The following is a 22,905-nucleotide window of genomic DNA, read 5'->3' as shown; positions in this document are numbered from 1 at the left end:
TAAGCAGCAGAGAATCACCCCACAAAAGCATCCCAGCCACCCAAAATCACATACTACGACACAGCACAGCACAGCACACACTCATCCACAATTACTGTTCTCTGGATTTCTGTTTTTAACTTTCAAACAGAACAGAGGAATATGGTGTTGGGCATTACCAAACCCCACCACCAGAGGTCTGAAGTCATCAAGGAAATTTTCCTCCAGCAACATTACATTCATAATAAGAGTGAATCCAAATGTCTGAGACCACTAGTGAATTTAGTTTTCTTCAGTTTTCTAATTTAATACAAATTACTTTAGCAGCATAAGAATTTGAGTGAAAAGTTTATTTGAAAAATATAGTATTTGTATTTGTTTTGTCTCTTTTGCTTTAATGACAAAGCTGGTAAAAAAGAAAAACGATACACAACAGAGTCTCACAGTGGCATTTTGTGTTTCATTTTGAAGTAAAATTGCTGTTTATCACTATTTTTTCACTATTTGGATATAGATTGCATCAGTGTTATTTTTCCAAGAAGATTATTAAGAACATCAACTGTGTTCCCAATATTAAGAAGAATTAGCTGTGGATTTAAACATTGATTTTCCGATGCATCACAAATAATCTTAAATCCCAAGATTGAGCTTTTACTCTATGCACAACCCTCGACTACAATGAGAGGAAATCACTTGCATTTGCAGCCAAATTTCACGCTATGCAACTAAAAATGTATATATTTGACAACTGGCTAGTGAATGTTTAGATTTCACTAGGCAGTAATTGTGTAGTTTAGTCGTGAAGTGTACAGCAGCGAGATCCTTTTACTGTGTGTTGAGAGGAAAAGTTGTTCCGTATAATGTGTGTCCAAAAATGAGATCCACACAAACGATTTCATTAAATAATGTCTCTCTGAGGCCACATACACACTAATACGTTTTCGTTTGAAAAAGCATCTTTTTCTCTACATTTTGGCCTTTCGTCCACACTGAGACGTTGTTTTTGACAGCAAAAATGGAGCTTTTTGGAAAACGCTCTCCCAAGTGGATACATTTGAAAACGATGTCGCCGTAGTGTGGACGGGGGAAGACGGAGATATCTGAAAAACAATGACGTGTGACGCAGTCATGTGATCCATTCAACCCAAAACAATCAAGATGGCGGCACACAGTGAGCGGCATTATTGTGCCTGTTATTCACTTTGAGAGTGTTGTTAAAGATAAATGTCACTTTGTACAATCTTCACAATGTATTCCTTCATAGGCGATGCATAGTTTACTTGGAATTGCGACGAAACACAAGGACAATTGCGTTTCAGCCCGTACATGGAATGGCAATTTTTTTCGCATGCACAGTAAGGGAATTAAAGAGTTTTTATCCGTTTTAGTGTGGATGAGCAACTTTTGGAAAATGCTTGAAAACGGCTGTGTGGATGGAGAGCGTTTCAAAAACGCCATTTTCAAATGAATCCGGATTAAAGTGGATGTAGCCTTAATATCCTTTCTGTTCTTTACAGTCAGTTGTTGATCAAAAACAACAAAAAAGAAACATTTAATTCTAATCATGCATGGCACAGATGAGATAAAGCTGTTCGAGTCTCGTTAACATGCACTAATTTACAGACACTGTTTACAGAAATGCCGGTTTTCTTAAAGAGACAGTACCGGTTTTTAACATGCGTTCAACAAATCAATGTAAATACTTGAAAATAGTACGAATTATGTGATTAAACAATAAACATGTAACAAAAAATAATATATCATATTTATTGATTAAATACATTGATTTGTTCATTTAAATAAGCCAAAATATGACAAATGATGAAAAACTAATAAAATATAATTAGTAAAATTAATATTTTTGTGTGGTACCTAGTTAGAAGGTCCCTTGTATAATTAACAGCATTAGCCGAGAGAGAATTTCTTTCATATGTTAGCAAAATAGACATTATAACTGAAATACCCATATGAATCGAAATCAGAATCAAATCGAGAGCTTGTAAATCAGAATCGAATCGGGAAATCTGTATCAACTGACCCTTCGCTAAGCCTTGCCTTAAAAGTGTTTCTAACCAATCCTGTCTTAGCAACTGTTGCCGGGCTGCCATTACTCGTTTGCTATTATCCAATGAGAGCCTGTGGGATTAGTGTGTGTTTAAGTAGTTTTGAGTGGGATTTTATCAGAATGTAAAAATGTAAAACACGTTTCATTCCTATGGGGAGTTCTGCAGAGCTTGTCAGAGCGAGCGATCCTTACGCGAGGGGGCGGAGCTTAGCAAAGGGTCAATACCCAGCCCTAATATGAATGCTAATTATTAATAAAATTAAATTATTTCCAATATTGTAAACAATATCCCATTTAACAGTTTTACTAAAAAATTATATTTTACCGTCGAGTGATACAGTTAGAGAATCGTTTGTATCGAGTCATTAAAATGAATCTATTCAAAAGAATAATTCACAAATCGGACATCACTAGACAGCATGCACTGGAGCTGACATGAAGAAAACCACTGATTATTAATATTTATATATGAAGTTATAAATTAGATTATGAATTCCAGATTTTCAATGTGGTCTCAGACTGTTTGACCATAAGATTAAGCACAGTATGTTTGTGTATCTTGATGTTTAACATTCATGTGTGACCCGTGAGATCTGATGCATCGGGAGTGATGTGGGTATCTGTTATTGGAGCTCACCGTGGCGGGGGAGGCTCTAGTGGTCTGAGTGTGAGATACGGAGCCATCCATTGAGTTTCCTCCAATCAGATAAGCTCCTGAGCTGCTGATGATTTGGCCTCCAGACAGTCCCATGGCCAGACCACCATTGCCGTTGTTCGCCATACTGTGAGTCGTCACCACAGTGCTCACTTGAGCCGAACTGCCTTGTGTATCGAAGTAGTTCCCACCGCTGTTCTGGTTGTACAGCTGCGGTTCTGTGTACGAATATGCCCTTCTGCCAATAAAACAAAAGCACATGAGATTCGGCTGCTAAATGTGTTTTTTTTTTTTTGTTTGTTTTTCTAAAATTATTTCTGGCATTTTTTAAATTATATCAGCACACGCACTTTTCTTTAATTGACTTAACATAAGTCATGTCTTGATGGGTTTGCATCCTTTCAACTTCAGGTGAGAGTGCTGTTTCCATGGATACAGAAATCACCAAAGCATAACTATTTCATAGAGAACATTGCTTTTGATTGCCATTCTGATATATGCTTTCTCCTTTCAGCTTGATGACATTTTATTTATAATAGCCAATTTATAAGATCTTGACTTCTAGCTGAGTGAATTTCTAAATATGAATGAGCCAAATGTTGTTAAACAGGCAGAAGCACTTAGGAGAGTTTCAGCTGACCCATGTGGGGGGACAGCTGAATTTCTGAAAGTGCTTTTCTGTTGTACGTCACCGTTTCTTGGGCTTCTTCGGTAAAAAGCACATGATCACGGACCACACTCGGCCCTCTTACTGCGGATGCTCATCAATACTTGTGGTCATTTTCAGGTGACTGAACACAATTCCCTCTTTTACTGATGCTTGAGGCCGTCAGGGGCCACATGTTTAGAGTCCACACGTTTCAGTGACATGACAGAGAGACTGTAGAGGGCTGGACGAGTCCTGTACCAAAGGCAGGCTTGACACTAGACAAATACACCTGTTTTAGAGTTCTTAACCCTTTAAGCTCGGATGGGCCAAATAATCATCAAAATATGAATAACTACAGTCTTGACTAACACAAAACAGGTGTCGTTTGAAAGCTTAAAAGCTCTACTTTCCAATGCATGTAGACATTATGACCAAAACTGAACAAGTGCTTTGAAATTTGCAGACAAATCAGAAGTGTTCCGTCTTGATCATTTATAAAAATAAAATAAAAATTGCACTGTACATATTATTACAATCAGTAAAAGCATCAAACTCATATAATATCCATGTATCATATGTTGTTGGAAAGCTCTCAAAGAGTAGAATACAACCAGCCTATTTGTTTTACTCACAGACAAAAATATAGTGAGTAATAGATAATTATATGTCTTTGACAATTATGTTGGTGTTGCTTGTATGCCGCATTTTCACGTATAACTTCACGATATATAAACAGAACATAACGTATCACATACCACTATTTAGAGGAGGTAATTATCTTTCAAACGAGTCCACACACAAGATAATCAGATGCATAGATCATTAGATAATCCACATGAAGCGCAATGTTACATATGGCCACCAGGAGATGGCGCCAAATACATGACACAGACTCAATGATGACTCAAATGACACAGATTGAAAGTCATTCTGTGAAATCTCATTACTAAAATCATGTCTGCATGCTATGCAAACCTTTAGTCATTGTTGTGTTTGCATGTGTAATTAGTTCTTATGTACCATTATTATGTTTTATTTGTTTGGAGACGTTTTTGGACACTATGTTAAATATTTTTGTTAGGCAAGGCAAGTTTATTTATATAGCACATTTCATACACAATGGCAATTCAAAGTGTTTTACATATACATCTGAAAGAAAATACTAGATACATAAAAAAATAAAAACCAATTAAGAACATTAAATAATAATAAAAAAGTAATAAAATAAATGTGAAAAAATGTCAAATGATTAAAATGAATAAGAAGAAAAAGAATGTTAAATTGTTAACACCATCCATAACTGTTGTTAACCTTCCCTGATTAAACAGAGGATAACCAAAAATTGTTTACACACACACTGAGAAAAAATTATATAAAAATAATAAAATAGAATCATTAAAATTAAAGAAAGACAAAAGCAAAATGATTCAGTGAAATCAATAAGTGCAGCATTTTCTAACTCAGTCAGAAAATGTACAGCTAAACAGATGTGTTTTCAGTCTGGATTTATATGTGGCTACTGTTGGGGCACATCTAATCTCTTCTGGAAGCTGGTTCCAGCTGTGGGTGGCATAATAGCTAAATGCTGTCTCACTTTGTTTTGAGTGAACCCTCTGTATGTCTAACTGACTTGATCCTAATTATCTGAGAGGTCTGTTAGGTTTATATTCAACAAGCATATCTGAAAGGTATTTAGGTCCTAGGCTGTTGAGTGATTTATAAATGAGTAATTTTACTTTAAAATCAATTCTAAATGTAACTGGAAGCCAGGGTAAAGACCTGAGGACTGGAGTAATATGATAAGATCTTTTGGTTTGGATGAAAATCCTGGAAGTGGCATCTGAATGAGCTGCAGGTGTCTAATGGTCTTTTTGGGAAGGCCAGTTAGAAGTCCATTGCAGTAGTCCACCCTACTGGTGATGAATGCATGAACAAGTTTCTCTAAGTCTTGACTGGATACAAAACATCTAAATTCTGGCTATATGTTTTAGATGATAGTAGGCTGATTTAGTTATTGCTTTGATGTGACAACTGAAAGTAAGGTCTGATTCCAAAATTAAACCAAGATTTCTTGATTTTTTTGTCTTTAGGCCCATGGAGTCAAGGTATGTATTCACCTTTGGAATTTTGCCTTGGTTGCCAAATACAATGACCTCTGTCTTGTCATTATTTAACTGAAGGAAGTTTTGGCACATCCAACTGTTAATTTCATCAATGCACTGGCACAGAGAGTCTGTGGGGCTGTAGTCATTTGGCGATAGGGCTTGATAGATTTGGGTATCGTCTGCATAGCTATGGTATGAAATGTGGTTCTTTTTCATAATTTGGCCTAGTGGGAGCATATACAGTTGAACAGGAGCAGTGCAAGAATTGAGTCTTGTGGGACTCCGCACGTCATGGATGTCCACTCAGATTCATAGTTGCCTATGTTCACATAGTAACCCCTCCCTTCTAGATATGACCTGAACCAGCTGAGGACCGTCCCAGAGAGCCCTACCCAGTTTTCCAATCAGTCTAGGAGAATGTTGTGGTCAACATTGTCAAAAGCAGCACTGAGATCTAATAATACCAGCACTGATTTTTTACCTGAATCAGTATTTAGCCGAATATCATTTAGGATCTTTATGAGCACCGTCTCTGTGCTATGATGTGGTCGGAAACCAGACTGTAATTGTCCAAGTAGCCATTCGAGATTAAGTATTTGTTCAGCTGATTGAAAACAAACTTTTCAATGATTTTGCCTATGAAAGGAAGATCTGAAATTGGTCTGTAGTTGTTCAATATTGAGTTATCTAGATTGGTCTTTTTAAGAAGGGGCTTGACAACGGTAGTTTTCAGGGACTTCAGAAATGTGCCTGAAAGAAGTGATGCATTTACTATTTCTAACAGATCTTTTTCCAGATATTTAAACACAATTTTGAAAAATGTTGTGGAGTGTGTCAAGACAGCAGGTTGAAGTTTTAAGATGCTGTACTGTTTCTTCCAGGGTTTTCCAATCAATTTCCTCAAAAACAGACATAGTGACTAATTTCTAAGGTTTTTGTAGCGGGTGCTGTCTAACCTCAGTGCAACATGAGGACGAGCTGATCGCCATTCTAATATCATTGATCTTCTTCATGAAAAAAGATGCAAACTCCTTGCATTTTCTGTCAGAGAGCATTTCACAGGCGTGTTGAGGGGTTTGCTAGTCTCTCTACAGTAGCAAAAAGAGTGCGGGTGTTTCTTATATTGCTGTTAATAATGTTTGAGAAGAAGGTCTGCCTAGCTGTGCCTAATTCCACATAGAAAGCATGAAGGCTGTCATTATAGATATTATAATGGACTTCAAGTTGTGTTTTGTCCCACATTCATTCTGCTTTCCTGCATTTTCTTTTCATGTTTTGTACAGCTGTTGTGTTTCTCTGTTGTGTTTCTCCTGTTGTGCTGTGTCCCCGGACCTTTACAGGAACAATGACATCTATAGCATTTTTAACTTTTGAGTTTAAGTTATCGAGTAGAACATCAACACAATCTGCAGATATACTCGGTTTCAAAGATACAACCTTGATAAATTGCACACTAGTGTTCTCATTTATGTACCTCTTTTTGACCGAGGCATACAGTATCTAACTTCAGTGGCAGGAGAAATCGATATTTCAAAGAAAATACAGAAATGGTCAGATAGCGTGATGTCCTTAATAATAGTGGATGAAATGTTCAGACCCTTACTAATGAGCAGATCAAGAGTGTGTCCACGATTGTGTGTGGGTCCATCTACACGTTGAATCAGATTAAAAGTGTTTAAAACTGTGTTTTAAACACTGTGTGGCAGTGTTGTGTTCAGGATTATCTATATGAATGTTGAAATCCCCAGCAATAACAAAACATGAAAAAATTCAGCTGTTGATAACAGTTCTGTAAAATCATCAACAAAGCCAGGAGAGTATTTTGGAGGCCTATAAATAATTATAAATAGAATGCATGGAGCACCTTTTAGTACAATACTTAGATATTCAAAGGTCAAGTAATCACCAAGTGACACTTGCTTGCATTGAAAGACATCTTTAAATATTGCAGCTAATCCTCCACCTCTCCTAACATCTCTGCAGACACTCATGAAAGTAAAGTTTGGAGGGGCTGATTCATTGAGGACGGTTGCACTGCAGCTGTTATCTAACCAAGTCTCATTTAGAAACAAAGTCCAGGTTGTTTTTGGTGATGAGGTCATTGACTAGAAACAACTTGTTCTTTAGTGAGCAGATGTTTAAAAGTGCTAACTTGACAGTATCTGTTTTTGGCCCCACAGTAATGTTGGATTTACATCTAATATGCAACAGATTAGATTGGTTTGCCATACGTATTGAGAAAGCCTTAGTCTTCCTATCACTTAACATAACAGATATTGAAAAAGCTACTGGCACAGTGGGTTCCCGTTTGTTCTGTAAACATTTGTGAGTGTTGCTGCTACCGTAGCGGGGACCTGATACATATCACTGAGAGCTGTTATCAGTTGTTTGTTGTTCATCGAGAGCAGAAGAAGGACGAGATGTACCGTTGCGTTGTGGCAGTGGTCGGAGAGCTCTCTCAGAGGGAGGGTGAGCTGGGCCTGCAGGCTTTGGTGGTAGAGGGGCCCGCTGTTTTTTGGTTGGTATCTGGGGGCTCGCAGCAATGGAGTGAGTTAGGGCTTTCTACCAGCATACACTAGTTCCTCCATTTTCTAAGAGAAGCTCAGAAGTGGAGATGTTGATGAGAAGGAGAAGGTGTGTGGTGACAGGTATCTTGGCTCACTTGGCTTTTCCCCCGGAAATCGTCCTTGGGTTGTAATGCTATAAATTTTGATTGCTTTGTTGTATCAACACAATTTTTCTCAGATACAGTTAACATGACTGGGAACAAAACAAAAGCAGTTTTTTGCCACCTTATTACACCCAGAGATATATAATTTGAAATAAGAAAAATAAGAAAACAATTTAAATTTTTTCAACAGTTTCTTAGGCAGATAGTCTCAGAATATATCATAATCTATATCATTAAAAAATGTGGAAAGTTTTCTTTAGAATGACACCAAACACTTTTTTTTTTTTTTGTCAAGTTTATAAGCCTTTAATTTTGGGTATGCCACTGAAACAGGAAATCTTTAAAAACACATTACAACAGTCGGGTTCCCATACCTTTAGATGTTAACCCGGGATTAAGCGCAGGGTGAAAAGCCCTATTATTTTATAGAGATTGCACTCACAAAGCTCAATACTTCAGAATCGAGCATAACTAGAAAAAATTATATTGACTATAAAATATTTACAAATTTTGGGCATACTTTTTCAGGTCTAGAAATCTAGAAATTAAATGTCCTGATAATTCCGGGTTTTCTTTTAGTGTGAACACCCTGGGCTACGTTTCCCAAAAGCATCGTAAGCCTAAGTAGATCCTAGAAACCATTGGCGCCAATGGTCTCTATAATCAGCTTAAGCTTGCAATACTTTTGGGAAACGCAGCCCTGGATAGTATGCAGGACATATTCTCCCCACCAACATTCAGGTAAATGAAGTGACTATTTGTAGTTTTATGATTTTTGTCTGTTATTATTGTTTGAGACTATAAAGGGTAGGAATAGGATTGGTTTTACCCATTTGCACTATCCACAAGGTCATTGCTCTGACATGCAATTTTTTTTAACTTTATAATAATAATCATCAAGCATGCCTGTATAAAAAACCTTGACACTCTGTCTATGCTAGACGCGAGCGAAGCAATGCGACAAAAGCAAATCGCTCCCATTATAATCAATGATGCGGTCAACACTGCATGCGTTCATTGCGTCGCGCCGACACTAAACGGATGCCCCGTTCTATTTTGCGCTGCACGCGCTGGCGCTACACCTGCCAACAAGAAAAATAACGGTTTACAACGTCCGCTTTGACACGTCTAGTGTAGATAGCCTCAAGGCGTTGTGGCGCGATGCGACATTGCTCACATCTGGTGTAGACCGGGTGTGGGGCTTGTCATAAAAACACTCACATGGTTCCGTTGGTGTAAACGCTGTTGTTCTCCTCTTGAACATACTGCACCTGTGCTTGGTACACATGCTGGACCTGTTGAACAGTCTGCGCCTGCAGACACACAACACACATTTACTGCACAATTACACTGACGGTGACTCACACCTGTGAATTCAATAGCAAGTCTATACAGCCTGATAGTGAGGCATATAGCAGCACATTGGATTTCTCTTATTACACAGCTCTCTGGAATACTTGATTGGGATTGGTCAATTGTGGCAATGTCTCACCTGTTGCTGGACGGGCACCTGAGACACCACCTGCTGTGAACTGACCGCAGGCTGCACAGGCACGCTGGTCTGAAGGGGTACGGTGGACCCGGAGTCAGCACCTGCCTCTGGGGTCTGCATGGCGCCTTAAAAACGTAACAGAGGACTTACTGTTAGTGACTTAATCACTCTATATGGTATAAATGTTCAGGAATCCAGAAAGGTAATTTTGGAGAGGTCTCTGGCCACTTTCAGCATGCAGCTTTTGAACGGCACTTAATCTGAATTAATGTTAATTCAGGGAAATCATGGTAACTCAATTCCTGTTGCTCTGTCCATCCACTCAAGATTAGAGGAATCAACCACCGTGATTAGGGTTGGGAACACAGAGCCAGTATTTATTCAGAACTAGTTCCAGTTAACCTGAAGTGATGTCCCGGATACTCCCGTATACATGCGGCTCGGTCTGTAAGCAGTTTTCTCCACAGCAACATAATTTCCCCGCGACACTTGTGTAAATAACAAACATGATATCGAGGAAGTCTTCACTATTTTATTCTCTGTTGCTTCGCTTTATTTCCAGATATTCCAGAGTTGTTGCTCTGTTTGTTTTCTTACCTTTCTATCACAACATGCAGTGGAATTGTGCTTCAATAGTTGGGTTTCTCTTTATGTAAAACTCCGGGATTCCCTCAATGTACGAGCACATATGCGAACGTGAGGGCGTTCTCGTTTACAGAACGCCGCTTTCTGCAAAAACCTTGGAATAAACCATTTTCTTAAGTGCATGTAAACATGGTCAAAGTGTAGTTAAAGATTACAAGTTATTTTAATAATAAAAAATAACAATAATAAATTAAATTAAAAAAAAAATTTTTTTTATTTTATTTCATGTATGGTTAGGATCAATTATTGTCAGATCGCTTAGTTAAGTAACAACACACCTCTCCTCAACACATGATTTGAGGTATCATTCATGTCTGTAACACAAAAAAATGCAGGACACGGCAAACGCAAAATGGTCAGGGACTGGTTCAAATCACTAACCCAAGAATGAGGCATAAACATTGTGATGTTTGAATTACCAAACAGCACTAAAAAGCCTTATCTTACAGTACTAACCCAATCAAAACACAGAAGACCTTTAGGTAAACATAGTGAAAGATAATATTTTATTATTTGGTTTAGATCACTTCCTGTGCTCTTTAAGGCGAGATCTCTTATTACATACAAAAGTGACGTGGATAAATCTACGTGTTCAGAGTCAACGAGTAGAGAATGCTGGCCGTATCCACAGCAATAAATGAAGTTAATATTTAATCATCTCTGCGGGTTTCTCCCGTGCTTTAAGCCTGTGAGATTTCAGTTGCAAGAGCTCACAGGTGACGTTCCTCGTGAATTTGTGGCAAAACATTCTCCCTGTAAAGTCATTGCTTAATTTAGTAACAAATGGAGAGTGTTCTTTACATAAATAGTTTGCGTTGGTTTTCTTGTAGCGCAGCATGTAAACAAGCCATGTTTGAGCAGCAGAGCTTGAGCGTACAGCAGCCCAAGGCTTTTTAGCTGCAGAACTTTCCATGATCTGGTCTCTCCAGGTTAATTACCCTGGTGCCACCTGACAGCGGAGTGTTTCTCCCCCGAGACCTCCTCCCTCCTCATCTACCTGAAGGGTGCAGGTGGTGTTGTGTTCAATTCAATGTCTGATTACCCAGCATTCCTGCCTCACACATAATCACAGCCATTTCCAATGGGCACACTAATGAATCAACAGACTCACGCTAGATGTTGGTGATAGAAAATGCTTACACTATTCAAAGAAATGAACGTTTCATGCCAACGTGGATTGCTGTTGTCTACTTTTTTTTCTAAAAACAAGATGGCAGACTAGTTTGGATTAAAACAACTCCAAACTAGACCACTTTCAGTCTTGATTGGATTTTTCATTAAACTTGTAATTAAAAATTAAACAGATAAACGGCCTACAGTTATGCAAATGAACTATATTAATCAGCGGAAGAATAGTTTATTCAGATTATTAATAATAAATGTAAACATTTATTGAACTAGGGCTGCACAATGAATCAAAATGAATCGCGATTATGGAACCATGAAAACTGACGATTACAGCAGTCCATTTAAGAAACACTCGTGTTGGGTCAGGTTTATTTTTACTATGTGTTTTTACAGTGCTTGAGTATTCTAACTAGAGGTAGACCGATATATCAGTTTTACCGATTAATCGGTGGCGATAGTTGCTTTTTGGAACTATCTGCAATCGGCAAAAATCTGTCGATAGTTGCCGATAGTTTTTTATCATTTAGTCATTTCAAAATAAGAGTCCCCAGTGTGTTTCAGGCTTGTTTATACTTAAAAGTCCAGCGTTATGCACCAAATCTTTATATTTTCTGGTTATTATTGGGATTTTGGTTGAACTAAAAACTGCATTTGGGATTTTATTCATTTTGGACTCTTTGTCTCTGCCCGCCATAATAAAGAATACGTTTTTTTTTTTTTGTTACAATCTATAAATCAATTTAAAAACTATCAGCTGATTAATTGGTTATCAGCCTTTCCCACCACCTTAGTTATCGGTATCTGTAAAATCCACTATCGGTCGACCTCTAATTCTAACCCATCCCAGACATGTCCGTTCGATCCTAACGCTTTGTTTCACCTCTGTTCGTGGTGACACACGAAAATTAGCGCTGAAGAAACAAATTGTACATTGAGTACCAAGAGTACATTGTAAATACATTGTTAACGAGCATTTGTGCAGAGTGCACAACTCAGAAACAGTGTAAACCTGCAGTGAGTGACAGCTTCAAACCTAATGGGAGGGTTCTTATATTGTTGCGTATAGGGATGTCAAAAGTACCGGTACTTCAGTAAGTAGTATCTAAGTCGATACTAAAATTTTAAAAAAGTCTATATATAAACAAAATGTCTGCATGTGCTGCGTGCTTTGCAGTGAATGTGTGAAGCCGCCTATCTGCTAAAATCACTGCATTAAGAGCATTACATGCACCGTGCGTGTTGTAATAGATGACAGAACAGAGCACTTATTCATTGTGAAGCACGTAGTGCTTGCAGACTATGTTTACATTATTAAATCGCAGCATTTTACATTTTAATAATCACACTGGGCCATTTAAACAACTGCTTATCCGGAGGTGTGAAGCTACCACACGCCTTAATATTAAAGCCTTAATATTCACTAAAAGGTATATTCACAATAATAATGTGCTGTTGTACTGAATACAAGTTTTTATCAATGTTTCCATTTATACGGTGATGGTCACATTATTTGACAAAAAAATAAGACCAATTTTGTGTTTTAGATTATGCTGTGAGGATCTTTACAGAAGCACTTTATTTGATTAAAACAAATGCAATTATTCGATTTACATTTTATTAAAGTTTTATTCATTAGATTCAGTTAAATTAAAATTCAAAACATGGAATTAAGAGAGTTGGGGGGGGGGGGGGCATTGCGCCCCCTTTAGTGAGCCACCAGCACCCCCTTCACATAGCGCCCCTATAGGTACAGTCGTGTACAACACTAGTCGTGTACTCGCATTACTCGATTTCGGTGTACAATTTATTAGTTTTGTCATGCAACTAAGTGGGCCAATGTGAAGTTTGTTTACTGACATATAACACAGCAATACAGTATTTCAGCTTAAAAGTTCTCAGCTTTTCTTTTTTTGGATGTATAGCCAACATAGAGAATATGTCATCAAGATGAACAAAAGTATTTAATGTAACTAATTTGACATTAATAACCGCGATTTGAGAATCACAATTTTTGTCATAATTGTGCAGCCATATATTGAACATTAGTGGCTTTTAAAATATTGCTGCTGTCACCGTTGAATAAAATCAATAAGACATTCAAAGCTGTTTGTAACTGTGATTTTTAAGTTTTAGGCACTCCGCTTTGCATTGTGCCAAAGAATAACCCCCCTCCACCCCTTACCCAAGTAAAATATTGATTTATTTTTACACTATTCCTCATAAATGCTTCAAGCTACTGTTGTAATGTGTACATACAGTTCAGAAATGTGGATGTGGATTTGAAATGTAAACGCTCATAAAGCCCACATCCTGTTTAATACGGGAGCAAATCTGAGACATATTGAACGAAGTAACTGCGATTTATGATTGTAATGAGAGAACGAAAACTGACAAGCTGCTAGTTCATCATTTCCTCAAATGCAGACTGTGTCTGAAACCTGAAAAATGTTTGCAAAATCAAGCCACTGAATTAGTTTTAGAAACCTGCTAGAAACCTTTTCTTATGAGGTTTCCCTCCTATGTTCGGGGACAGTCAACACATGATGTATATTGTCTTAACTCACCCCACCTGCTCCCTGTGGCCGTGCATAAACAGGCACCTGTCTGAACCTCCTCCTCCCCCCTCAGCTGACTTCACCTCCTCTTATTCATCTGCTCCCCTGTGGGCCACTTAATTCCAGAGCTCCACTGAACAACAGCCTCAAAAGCAGAGGGGTAACAAAAGCCCGAGAGGAGGGCAACTCTCACTCTCCACCCCCATGGCCCTGAATCTGCCCCTGTGTGAAGGGTCAAGCACTTACATCATTAGAATATCAGGACGTTATACAGGTCCGGCTTAGGGCTGGGTGAGCTAAAAAAGTATCTCTATTGATATACATCAGTGCTGTCAGTTGAGTAAATGTTTTAATTGTGATTAATCGCATAATGTTTTGTAGTTAATCACGATTATTTGCAGATTTTGAAAGTGCTGAAATTTGACACTATATTATTTTCCCATCAAAATGCATTAATTTCGATCTTAGGAAAGAAAACAAAACAATATGTAACAATATAATGCTTCATTAACATTTTCCAAGCAAAGCCTTCCACAGTATAAAGATAGAAATGCTCTAAAATAGCACCAATTCAAGTAACATTAAACGTTTCTCAAAGTCTAAGTGGGAGTTTGACTAATTGAAAGAACTAGTTTCCCCACATAGGATGAGTATTCATTGCAATGGGCATTAAATCTCTTAAACTTTCATCCTCCACAATATTAATCTGCCAGTAGACTGTGACTATCTGCTCTCCTACAGCAATCGTGAAGCTGCGTTCATGATTCACATCAGAGCGTCAACATCAGCACCATTCTGAACTAGGGCTGCAACAACTAATCTATAAAATCGATAATTATCGATAATGGAAATTATCAACAACTAATTTCATTATAGATTAGTTGGATATTTGCGGTAAGCATGGAGAAGCCCCGTCAATGACGTAACTTCACAGCCCAGTGAAAAATGTGTTGCATTATGAAACTCATTTGAAAAACAACAGTGACAAGTTGAAGCAGAAAAAAAGCACGACTCAAGTTCTCCAGCACACGAGACTCTTATTTTGAAATGTTTGAGCTTCACTACTTCCAGCTGCTCATTCAAACAAACAAGGGATCAAATGTGCACTCCTACAATAATCTACAACGTATTACAATATAAACACTTAAAAGTAAACATTGTCATATTTCATCAACACTATGTGGCGTGTGCGTCAGTGTAATGAATGGGCGGACATATTACAAAGGTTCCCAACATATGTTTATGCTGTATTAACGGTAAATGCATTAATCGCGATTAAGAAAAATTAATGTGTTAAGCTTATAAAATTATTCACATGCGTTAATGCGTTAATTCTGACAGCTCTAATATATATATATATATATATATATATATATATATATATATATATATATATATATATATATATATATATATATATATATATATATATTTATTAGGGGTGTATTGATCCATTGATCTGAATCGTTGCATCGATCAACAGAGTTGCATTAATTTTTGGCCGAGATCTTGTATTGATGACGTAAAGTCTTCTCCAGCACATCCCAAAGACTTTCAATGGGTTTAAGGTCAGGACTCTGTGTGAAAATGATTCCTCGTGCTCTCTGAACCATTCTTTCACAATTTGAGCCCGATGAATCTTAGCATTGTCGTCCTGGAATATGCCCGTGCCATCAGGGAAGAAAAAATCCATGGATGGGATAACCTGGTCATTCAGTATATTCAGGTAGTCAGCTGACTTCATTTTATTGCCTCATAACGTTGCTGAGCCTCGACCTGACCGACTGAAGCAACCCCAGATCATAACACTGCCTCCAGAGGCTTGTACAGTGGGTACTATGCATGACGGGTGCATCATGCGCTTCTCTTCTTAACCTGATGCGCCCATCGCTTTGGAATAGAGTAAATCTGGATTCATCAGACCACATGTCCTTTTACCATCGCTCCACAGTCCAATCTTTATGCTCCCAAGCAAATTGAAGTCGTTTTTTCCAATTAGACTCACTAACAAGTGGCTTTCTTGTGGCCTCACAGCTGTTTAGTCCCAATCCTGTAAATTCTCATCGCATGCGTGCAGAAATGCTCTTTCACTATTAAACACAGCCGTGAGTTCTACATGTGGATGACATGGTTGTTTAAGAGATGAGAAGCTACACACTGCATCAGTTAGGGTTATATAAGAATTGTTGCCAGCTGAAACATATTAATCACTGCAATAATGATCCAATCATAGACTCTTAAGTATCTGCTTATTTAAATCCAAACGGTGACTATTTTTTTGGCCAGGCAGTGTATAATGCATGTCACCCAGCTGTAGTCTGACTTGTGTATAAACACCCAAAAATCTCTGCAGTTTTACCAATTAAGCGTGAAGGTGCTTCTCCAGAATACAATAACACAGTAAAAACAAAGACGTTTGAAGAGATTACAGTAGCTAATCTATGTTTACTATGCTGCCAGGGTGGCACATGTTATAACTAAAGCACTAAAATAAAGACTCTTAATGAACCTTGATTAAATAAAAAAACTTAAAGCTCTGAAGGGTATTGTCTCTGAGAGGCATCCACCTACACACGTGTTGAGCTATGATGAACCTCAATGGGTTTAGCTTGAAATGCAATGAAATGGATCTGAATTATTTACTCAATCAGCATCTCTTAAAGAGATTGGAAAGGCAACAGGATACTGCAGACAGGTGGCACAGGCCCATTTCAACTCTACACCTGACTGTAGATAAGTGGTAATGTGAGCTGATAACTAGCGGTTTCTGACATCCTGTCCTCTTGGTTTGGCCATTAACTGAGTAGTGGGGGAAGGAACTGAGCGACAGAAATTAAAGCTAAAGCTCTGGACCAAAGAGAAACACCTAGAATAACAAGATAAACTTCATTGGTAAATACTCAACGCAACAAAGATTAATAACAAAACTAAGACTGAGCTGAAAGAATTGCATAACGATTAATCACAATTCTTTTTCTCACAATATTACATCGATTCTTGTATCAATATTTATCATTTATTTTTATGTGCATTCATATCATTTCCTATATTACAATGAATATAAAAGTGGGTCGTCTAAATAAGCACAAACTCTAAAGCAGAATAGGACGATGTAATCTGATATCGACGTTATCGTACAAATGTCCCGATTGCGACACTCATTGACAAACGATGATCGACAATATGCGGAAACGGCTAAATATATTAAACAGTAGCCCAGGGTGTAAAATTTGCACCCGCCACCCGCCAAATGCGACGAGGCTCAGTCCAGCTCCTTATTCGCAAGCTCCTCGTCCAAATGCAGGTATTTCATGAGCGGGTAATTTTGCAACAATGTTGGGTGACCTGTAAGATGTCTCAGAGTAACACATGACAAGAAATGCTGTTAAACACAAAGACACGCGCTTGAAGAAACACTTGATTCGATTTTTAAGCGTGTCCTGTGGAACACATGCATGTAAAGAGTTATCACTATTTATTTTCTGTTTCAGTCGTCTGAAAACTGTTTGCGAGGATAGTGTCGTCCATGAGAATACAGCAAATGACCTCAGACCATCTCAGGAGGTGCTCGAAGTTTAGTTCGCTTTATTTCCACGGATCAGTTCACACTTACGCATTGTGAACGCAACTCTGCAGGTTCACTCATATACGTATAACTTTGTTTTAAAGAAACAAAGACGAAAGTGATTAAATAATAAAATACTGCAAGACCACGTTCACCTTGAACCTAAAATTGACTTCTGTTTTCTTTTCTTTAGGCAGCATTAACTGTAATAACGAAACGCAATACAAACACAAATTCGATAAGAACATATTTGGCAGCATTATTTTGGGAAAACAAGGGAATTTATTAGGCTTACACCTAAATGTTGAACTTTCTAGAGGTAATGGTTTATTTACATTTCAATTAGTATTATCTTTACATTTATAATTGTCTTTAGTTCTTAATTTGTAGGCTATTAGTAATTTTCCTCCTGTTGTCGTGGACGGATTCTTGCATGATGGAAAATGAGGCCGTTGGAAATGGTAAATGTTTGGATTTAGGAAGGTGGTTATATAACATTTTTGGATCACTTTGTTATTTTAATTGTTTTTTTTTTTCTTTTAAAGTGCAATTTGGATTTAGAAATATCTTTTTAAGTTTTTCATGTTTCAATAAATTAATAAATTTTCAAAGCAAAAATATTCACCGACCCTCGGCAGATTGACGATGTAATATATTTTGTGCATATGATTGTCCAGTCCTAGTTGCCTTTCAAAGTATACTCTTTTGACCGTGAGCGAGTAAGATCGCGTTTGGCGCAAGCACTCTACAACTGCTTTGTGATACTCTTTTAGTACAATCGACGGCAGGTGCATGCGCCGAAAATCTGGGTATACTTGCGATGTTGATCGCTCCGTGTACAGTATGTGCGAGGCAAATCCAGTCATCAGCACAGTCTGCGCAGGGCAACAAAAGTATAAACTGTAAAAATGCTTTGTGAAGTAACCTAAAAAATTTGCTTTATTTGGTAACATCTAAATTAACTGGTTTTATTCAATTCAAAAATGTTATTTTACCTAAATACAATTACCTGTCAAATTAGGTTACACGAACAAAAGTAATCTTTATGGGGTAAATTAAGTGGAAATACTGTAGAACCTTGAGGTAAAAATGGCAAGTTACCACTTTTTTACAGTGTACTTTGGCCTTACTGTAACCAATCACAGACGTTGCTCGCTTCTGTGTATAATTTATTCAAAATGTAAATAACAGCTTTGTTTTTTATGCTTCTTAGAGGGCCGATGTGAAGTTGACCAGAACTAGTTTTGATTTATTGATGTTTAAAACCACAATAAAGTAATTCAGGAAAAGTTCTCAGCTTGTTTTGGATGTGTAGCCGACATAAAAGACTACAGCATGCAGTTAATCCACCCAAAATAAATATTTTAATGTAAATTCTATTAATCGAAATTAATCGCATTTACAATATCAAAGGAAATAATTGACAATTGTTATGATTTTGTCATAATAACGTAGCCCTGTGTGTCTTTTGCATATTTGCCAATGTTTTAATTGCAATCCAATTACAGTATTGTTATGCATTGCAATGTATTGAACCGTGACATATTGCATTAATTAAAACTCACACAGATGCCGTAATAATTACCAGTGTGATCTTCAAATTTAAGCCTCTATTTTTGTGTAAAGATGCAACTATAATAGGGTAACACTTTACAATAAAGTTCCATTTGTTAATATTAGCTAATGCATTAGGTATCATGAACTAACAATGAACAATATATTTATTACAGCATTTATTAATCTTTGTTAAAGCTAGTTAATAAAAAATACAATTGTTCATTGTTAGTTCATGTTAGTTCATAGCACATTAACTACTGTTAATTTATACAAGTTATGGTGTTACTATATATTGAAATGAACATTAACCAAGATTAATAACTAAAGTCTTGTTAGTTCATGTTAACTAATGGAACCTTATTGTAAAGTGTTACCTCTAATAGTTATTAAAATTTGTGTTAAGTTCTATTCCTAAATATCTAACCTTGTATTCCTAACTTAGTGATATCCCATGCTGCCTCTCGGGTATCTGCACTGAGCGCATGTCTGGTGTTCTGCAGCATCTCGCAGCACACACCTGTTTCTCAGTCTATAATAAAGACAACAGGGGAAGCATGTCACAGAGGACACTGATGCAACTCTGAGAAACCCTCAGCGAATTGTTTAGGTGTCGAGACTCACACATTGAAGCCGGTGTGGTTTGGAATATCTGTGAATAGGTCACATTTCTGTATCCGTCTTTAGCTGCTGCGTCAAGAGACATCAAAACGTATGTTTCTAAAACTGACTCTGTCTTTCAGCGGTTACCAGCGAATGGAAACTGTTACGGAGGAGAAAACTGCTAAGTTATGCTGAGCCACGAAACAAACCCCAACACTCCAACACAGAGCATTAGTTAGCGTGATAGATGGCGTCTGAAGACCATCAGTGGACAACTGCACCAATGTATAGTCATCCAGCCATTCTATTTATTCCCATCAAGCAAAATGAAATAAACATTGACCCTGTTTACGGGCTGCACGATTATGAAAAAATGATAATTGTACATTATTTCTCTTGGTATTGTAATTGCAATTAATTTCAAATAATACAATTTATAGTATACTTGCATGATGTGTACTATACTATATGTAGGCTACATCCAAAACAAGCTGATAATGGTGTTTTTAATGCTAGTTTTAAACATCAGTAAATCAAGACTGCACTCAGAAAAATAACTCTTCAGCTGAACTTGATTCAGTCACGGACAGCGGCTCCACATGTTTTAAATGAGTTTTCTTAAATAAAAATTACTATGTAATTTAAACTTAAATACTTAAAGTAGAGTAAACTTAACTGAATCAAGTAAACCCAACTAAATTTGACATGTTAAAATAATTGGAAACTTATTTAGTGATATGTTAGCATGCTAAACACATGTTGGTGGGAAGCACTACTGAGTGCAACTTGGTCACTATGCTATGGTAAGCATGGCAATCGATCAATCGATAAAGCAATATGTAGAATATTCAAAATATTCTGCAAAGTGTGTGGAGAACTAGAAATCCTCTTCCTAGTTTCAGTTAACCAAACCAAAAAAAATTTAATTCGGTTATATTTAATGCGTTACATCTTTAATGCGGTTATATTTAATGCGTTACATCTTTAGTGCGGTTATATTTAATGCGTTACATCTTAAGTGCGGTTATATTTAATGCGTTACAGCTTTAATGCGGTTATATTTAATGCGTTACATCTTTAATGCGGTTATATTCAATGCGTTACATCTTTAATGCGGTTATATTCAATGCGTTACATCTTTAATGCGGTTATATTTAATGCGTTACATCTTTAATGAGGTTATATTCAATGCGTTACATCTTTAATGCGGTTATATTTAATGCGTTACAGCTTTAATGCGGTTATATTTAATGCGTTACATCTTTAGTGCGGTTATATTGAATGCGTTACATCTTTAATGCGGTTATATTCAATGCGTTACATCTTTAATGCGGTTATATTCAATGCGTTACATCTTTAATGCGGTTATATTTAATGCGTTACATCTTTAATGAGGTTATATTCAATGCATTACATCTTTAATGCGGTTATATTTAATGCGTTACAGCTTTAATGCGGTTATATTTAATGCGTTACATCTTTAATGCGGTTATATTTAATGCGTTACATCTTTAATGCAGTTATATTTAATTCGTTACATCTTTAATCCCGTTATATTTAATGGGTTACATCTTTAATGCGGTTATATTTAATGCGTTACATCTTTAATGCCGTTATATTTAATGTGTTACATCTTTAATGCGGTTATATTTAATGCGTTACATCTTTAATGCGGTTATATTTAATGGGTTACATCTTTAATGCGGTTATATTTAATGCGTTACAGCTTTAATGCGGTTATATTTAATGCGTTACAGCTTTAATGCGGTTATATATAATGCGTTACATCTTAAGTGCGTTTATATTTAATGCGTTACATCTTAAGTGCGGTTATATTTAATGCGTTATTAAAGTTCAAATAATAAAGAAGCAGATCAAGTCAATAACTACAAACTCTGAAACGGTCATTTCTCTGTGCGGTCAGCGTCTCTTCTATGAGTCACGTGAGGTGTCCCGATCTGAGGGGGAGAGATTGAAACTGCACCAGCTGATGCACACTCTATCACGGGACACTCATCCCTCGAGCGCACACACTTAATGCAGCTAGATTATAACGAGATGACTCGTGACTTATTGAATAAGTAATATATGTGTCACTGTGTGTTTATTATCATGAAGAAAACTGTCAATATGCAGCTTTATTTATAAGAGAGAGTTTAAGTTAAAGATGGACTGAAGTGAACAGAAAGGTGAGAGAGGGTCGTCTTCACCCCATTAAACACCGCAACAAAATATATTTTTGGTTTGTTTTTGTCTTGGCTTGTTTTCCAATATAAATATCTAAAACTCCTTTAAAACAACGTACATTTACTTTAGCAGCTATACTGCAGAAGAGAAAAAACTGTTATCTGAGAATGTTGAATATAATATTAAAAATACAAATATTTTAAAATATCTAAAAATCCTTTAAAAAAGATGCATTGACCTGAGAAGCAGCATATAAGATATTTAAACTTGCTTTTAGAGAACAGATCTTGAATATAAGTATATTTTGTCTTTACTGCACTCGCAGAAGTATAACCAAGTGAAAAAATACATTAATATACAAAATACACTTATATTTAAGATCTATTCTCTTAAAGTCTAAATATCTTATATGATAATGCTCAAGTAAATGTTTCTTGTTTTAAGGATTTTTAGACCATTTAAAATGGAAAACAAGACAAAAACACTTGATGACAATAGATATTTTTTGCAGTGAATTTTTTACTGAATTAAACTGAATAAAAAACACATTTCCTTTAATTCAGTGAATGTCATTTAGAGGTATTTTTAAAAGATGATTTTGTCCTCTTTATTGTTAGTAAGCACATTTAATACAACCTTTTAATTCGGGGCACAAGCTGAATAATCGATTAAGAACTAATGATTAATCGTTGCAATAATCGCAGAATAATCGTTAGATTAATCGATTATCAAAATAATCGTTAGTTGCAGCCCTACAAACCACATGATAAACAAAACTGTTTTTCAAATAATATTAAAATAACTAAAAGATTAAATGGATGTAGACCTAAATGGAATGCTGTTATTGACACTTTATTAGTTAACTGTGGCAGCTGTAATCCTGATTATTTGATTAATTGTTCAGGCCTACTTTCCACTTTCTTATATGTGTTACAGGTCTTATTGTGAATTTATCATTGCACGTTATTCCAAAGAAAAAAGTTATTGTAATCATCCATCAGGACTTTCCTTTTCGGGTGATGTCACCAAGACCTCTTACTTTTCAACGACCT

General features: G+C 36.7%; 1 protein-coding gene across 3 annotated transcripts in view; it reads right to left on the bottom strand.

Annotated features, from left to right (window-relative positions):
* Positions 1–22,905, bottom strand: part of rfx3 (regulatory factor X, 3 (influences HLA class II expression)) — a 45,431-nt gene that overhangs the window by 17,444 nt on the left and 5,082 nt on the right. For 2 of the 3 annotated variants that reach the window (XM_051686051.1, XM_051686053.1), the window contains exons 2-4: positions 9,617–9,741; positions 9,346–9,437; positions 2,682–2,937 (exon numbers count right to left, since the gene is read on the bottom strand). In XM_051686051.1, coding sequence (XP_051542011.1) covers positions 2,682–2,937; positions 9,346–9,437; positions 9,617–9,736 — 468 coding nt within the window. In that variant the 5' untranslated portion in view covers positions 9,737–9,741. Of the gene's footprint in view, positions 1–2,681; positions 2,938–9,345; positions 9,438–9,616; positions 9,742–13,953; positions 14,079–22,905 lie in introns of those variants that run through there. The other variant, XM_051686052.1, reaches the window with a different exon arrangement.

The sequence above is a fragment of the Myxocyprinus asiaticus genome, chromosome 43 (genome assembly GCF_019703515.2).
Source record: "Myxocyprinus asiaticus isolate MX2 ecotype Aquarium Trade chromosome 43, UBuf_Myxa_2, whole genome shotgun sequence".
Taxonomy (NCBI): domain Eukaryota; kingdom Metazoa; phylum Chordata; class Actinopteri; order Cypriniformes; family Catostomidae; genus Myxocyprinus; species Myxocyprinus asiaticus.
This window is presented reverse-complemented; position numbering and strand designations above follow the sequence as displayed.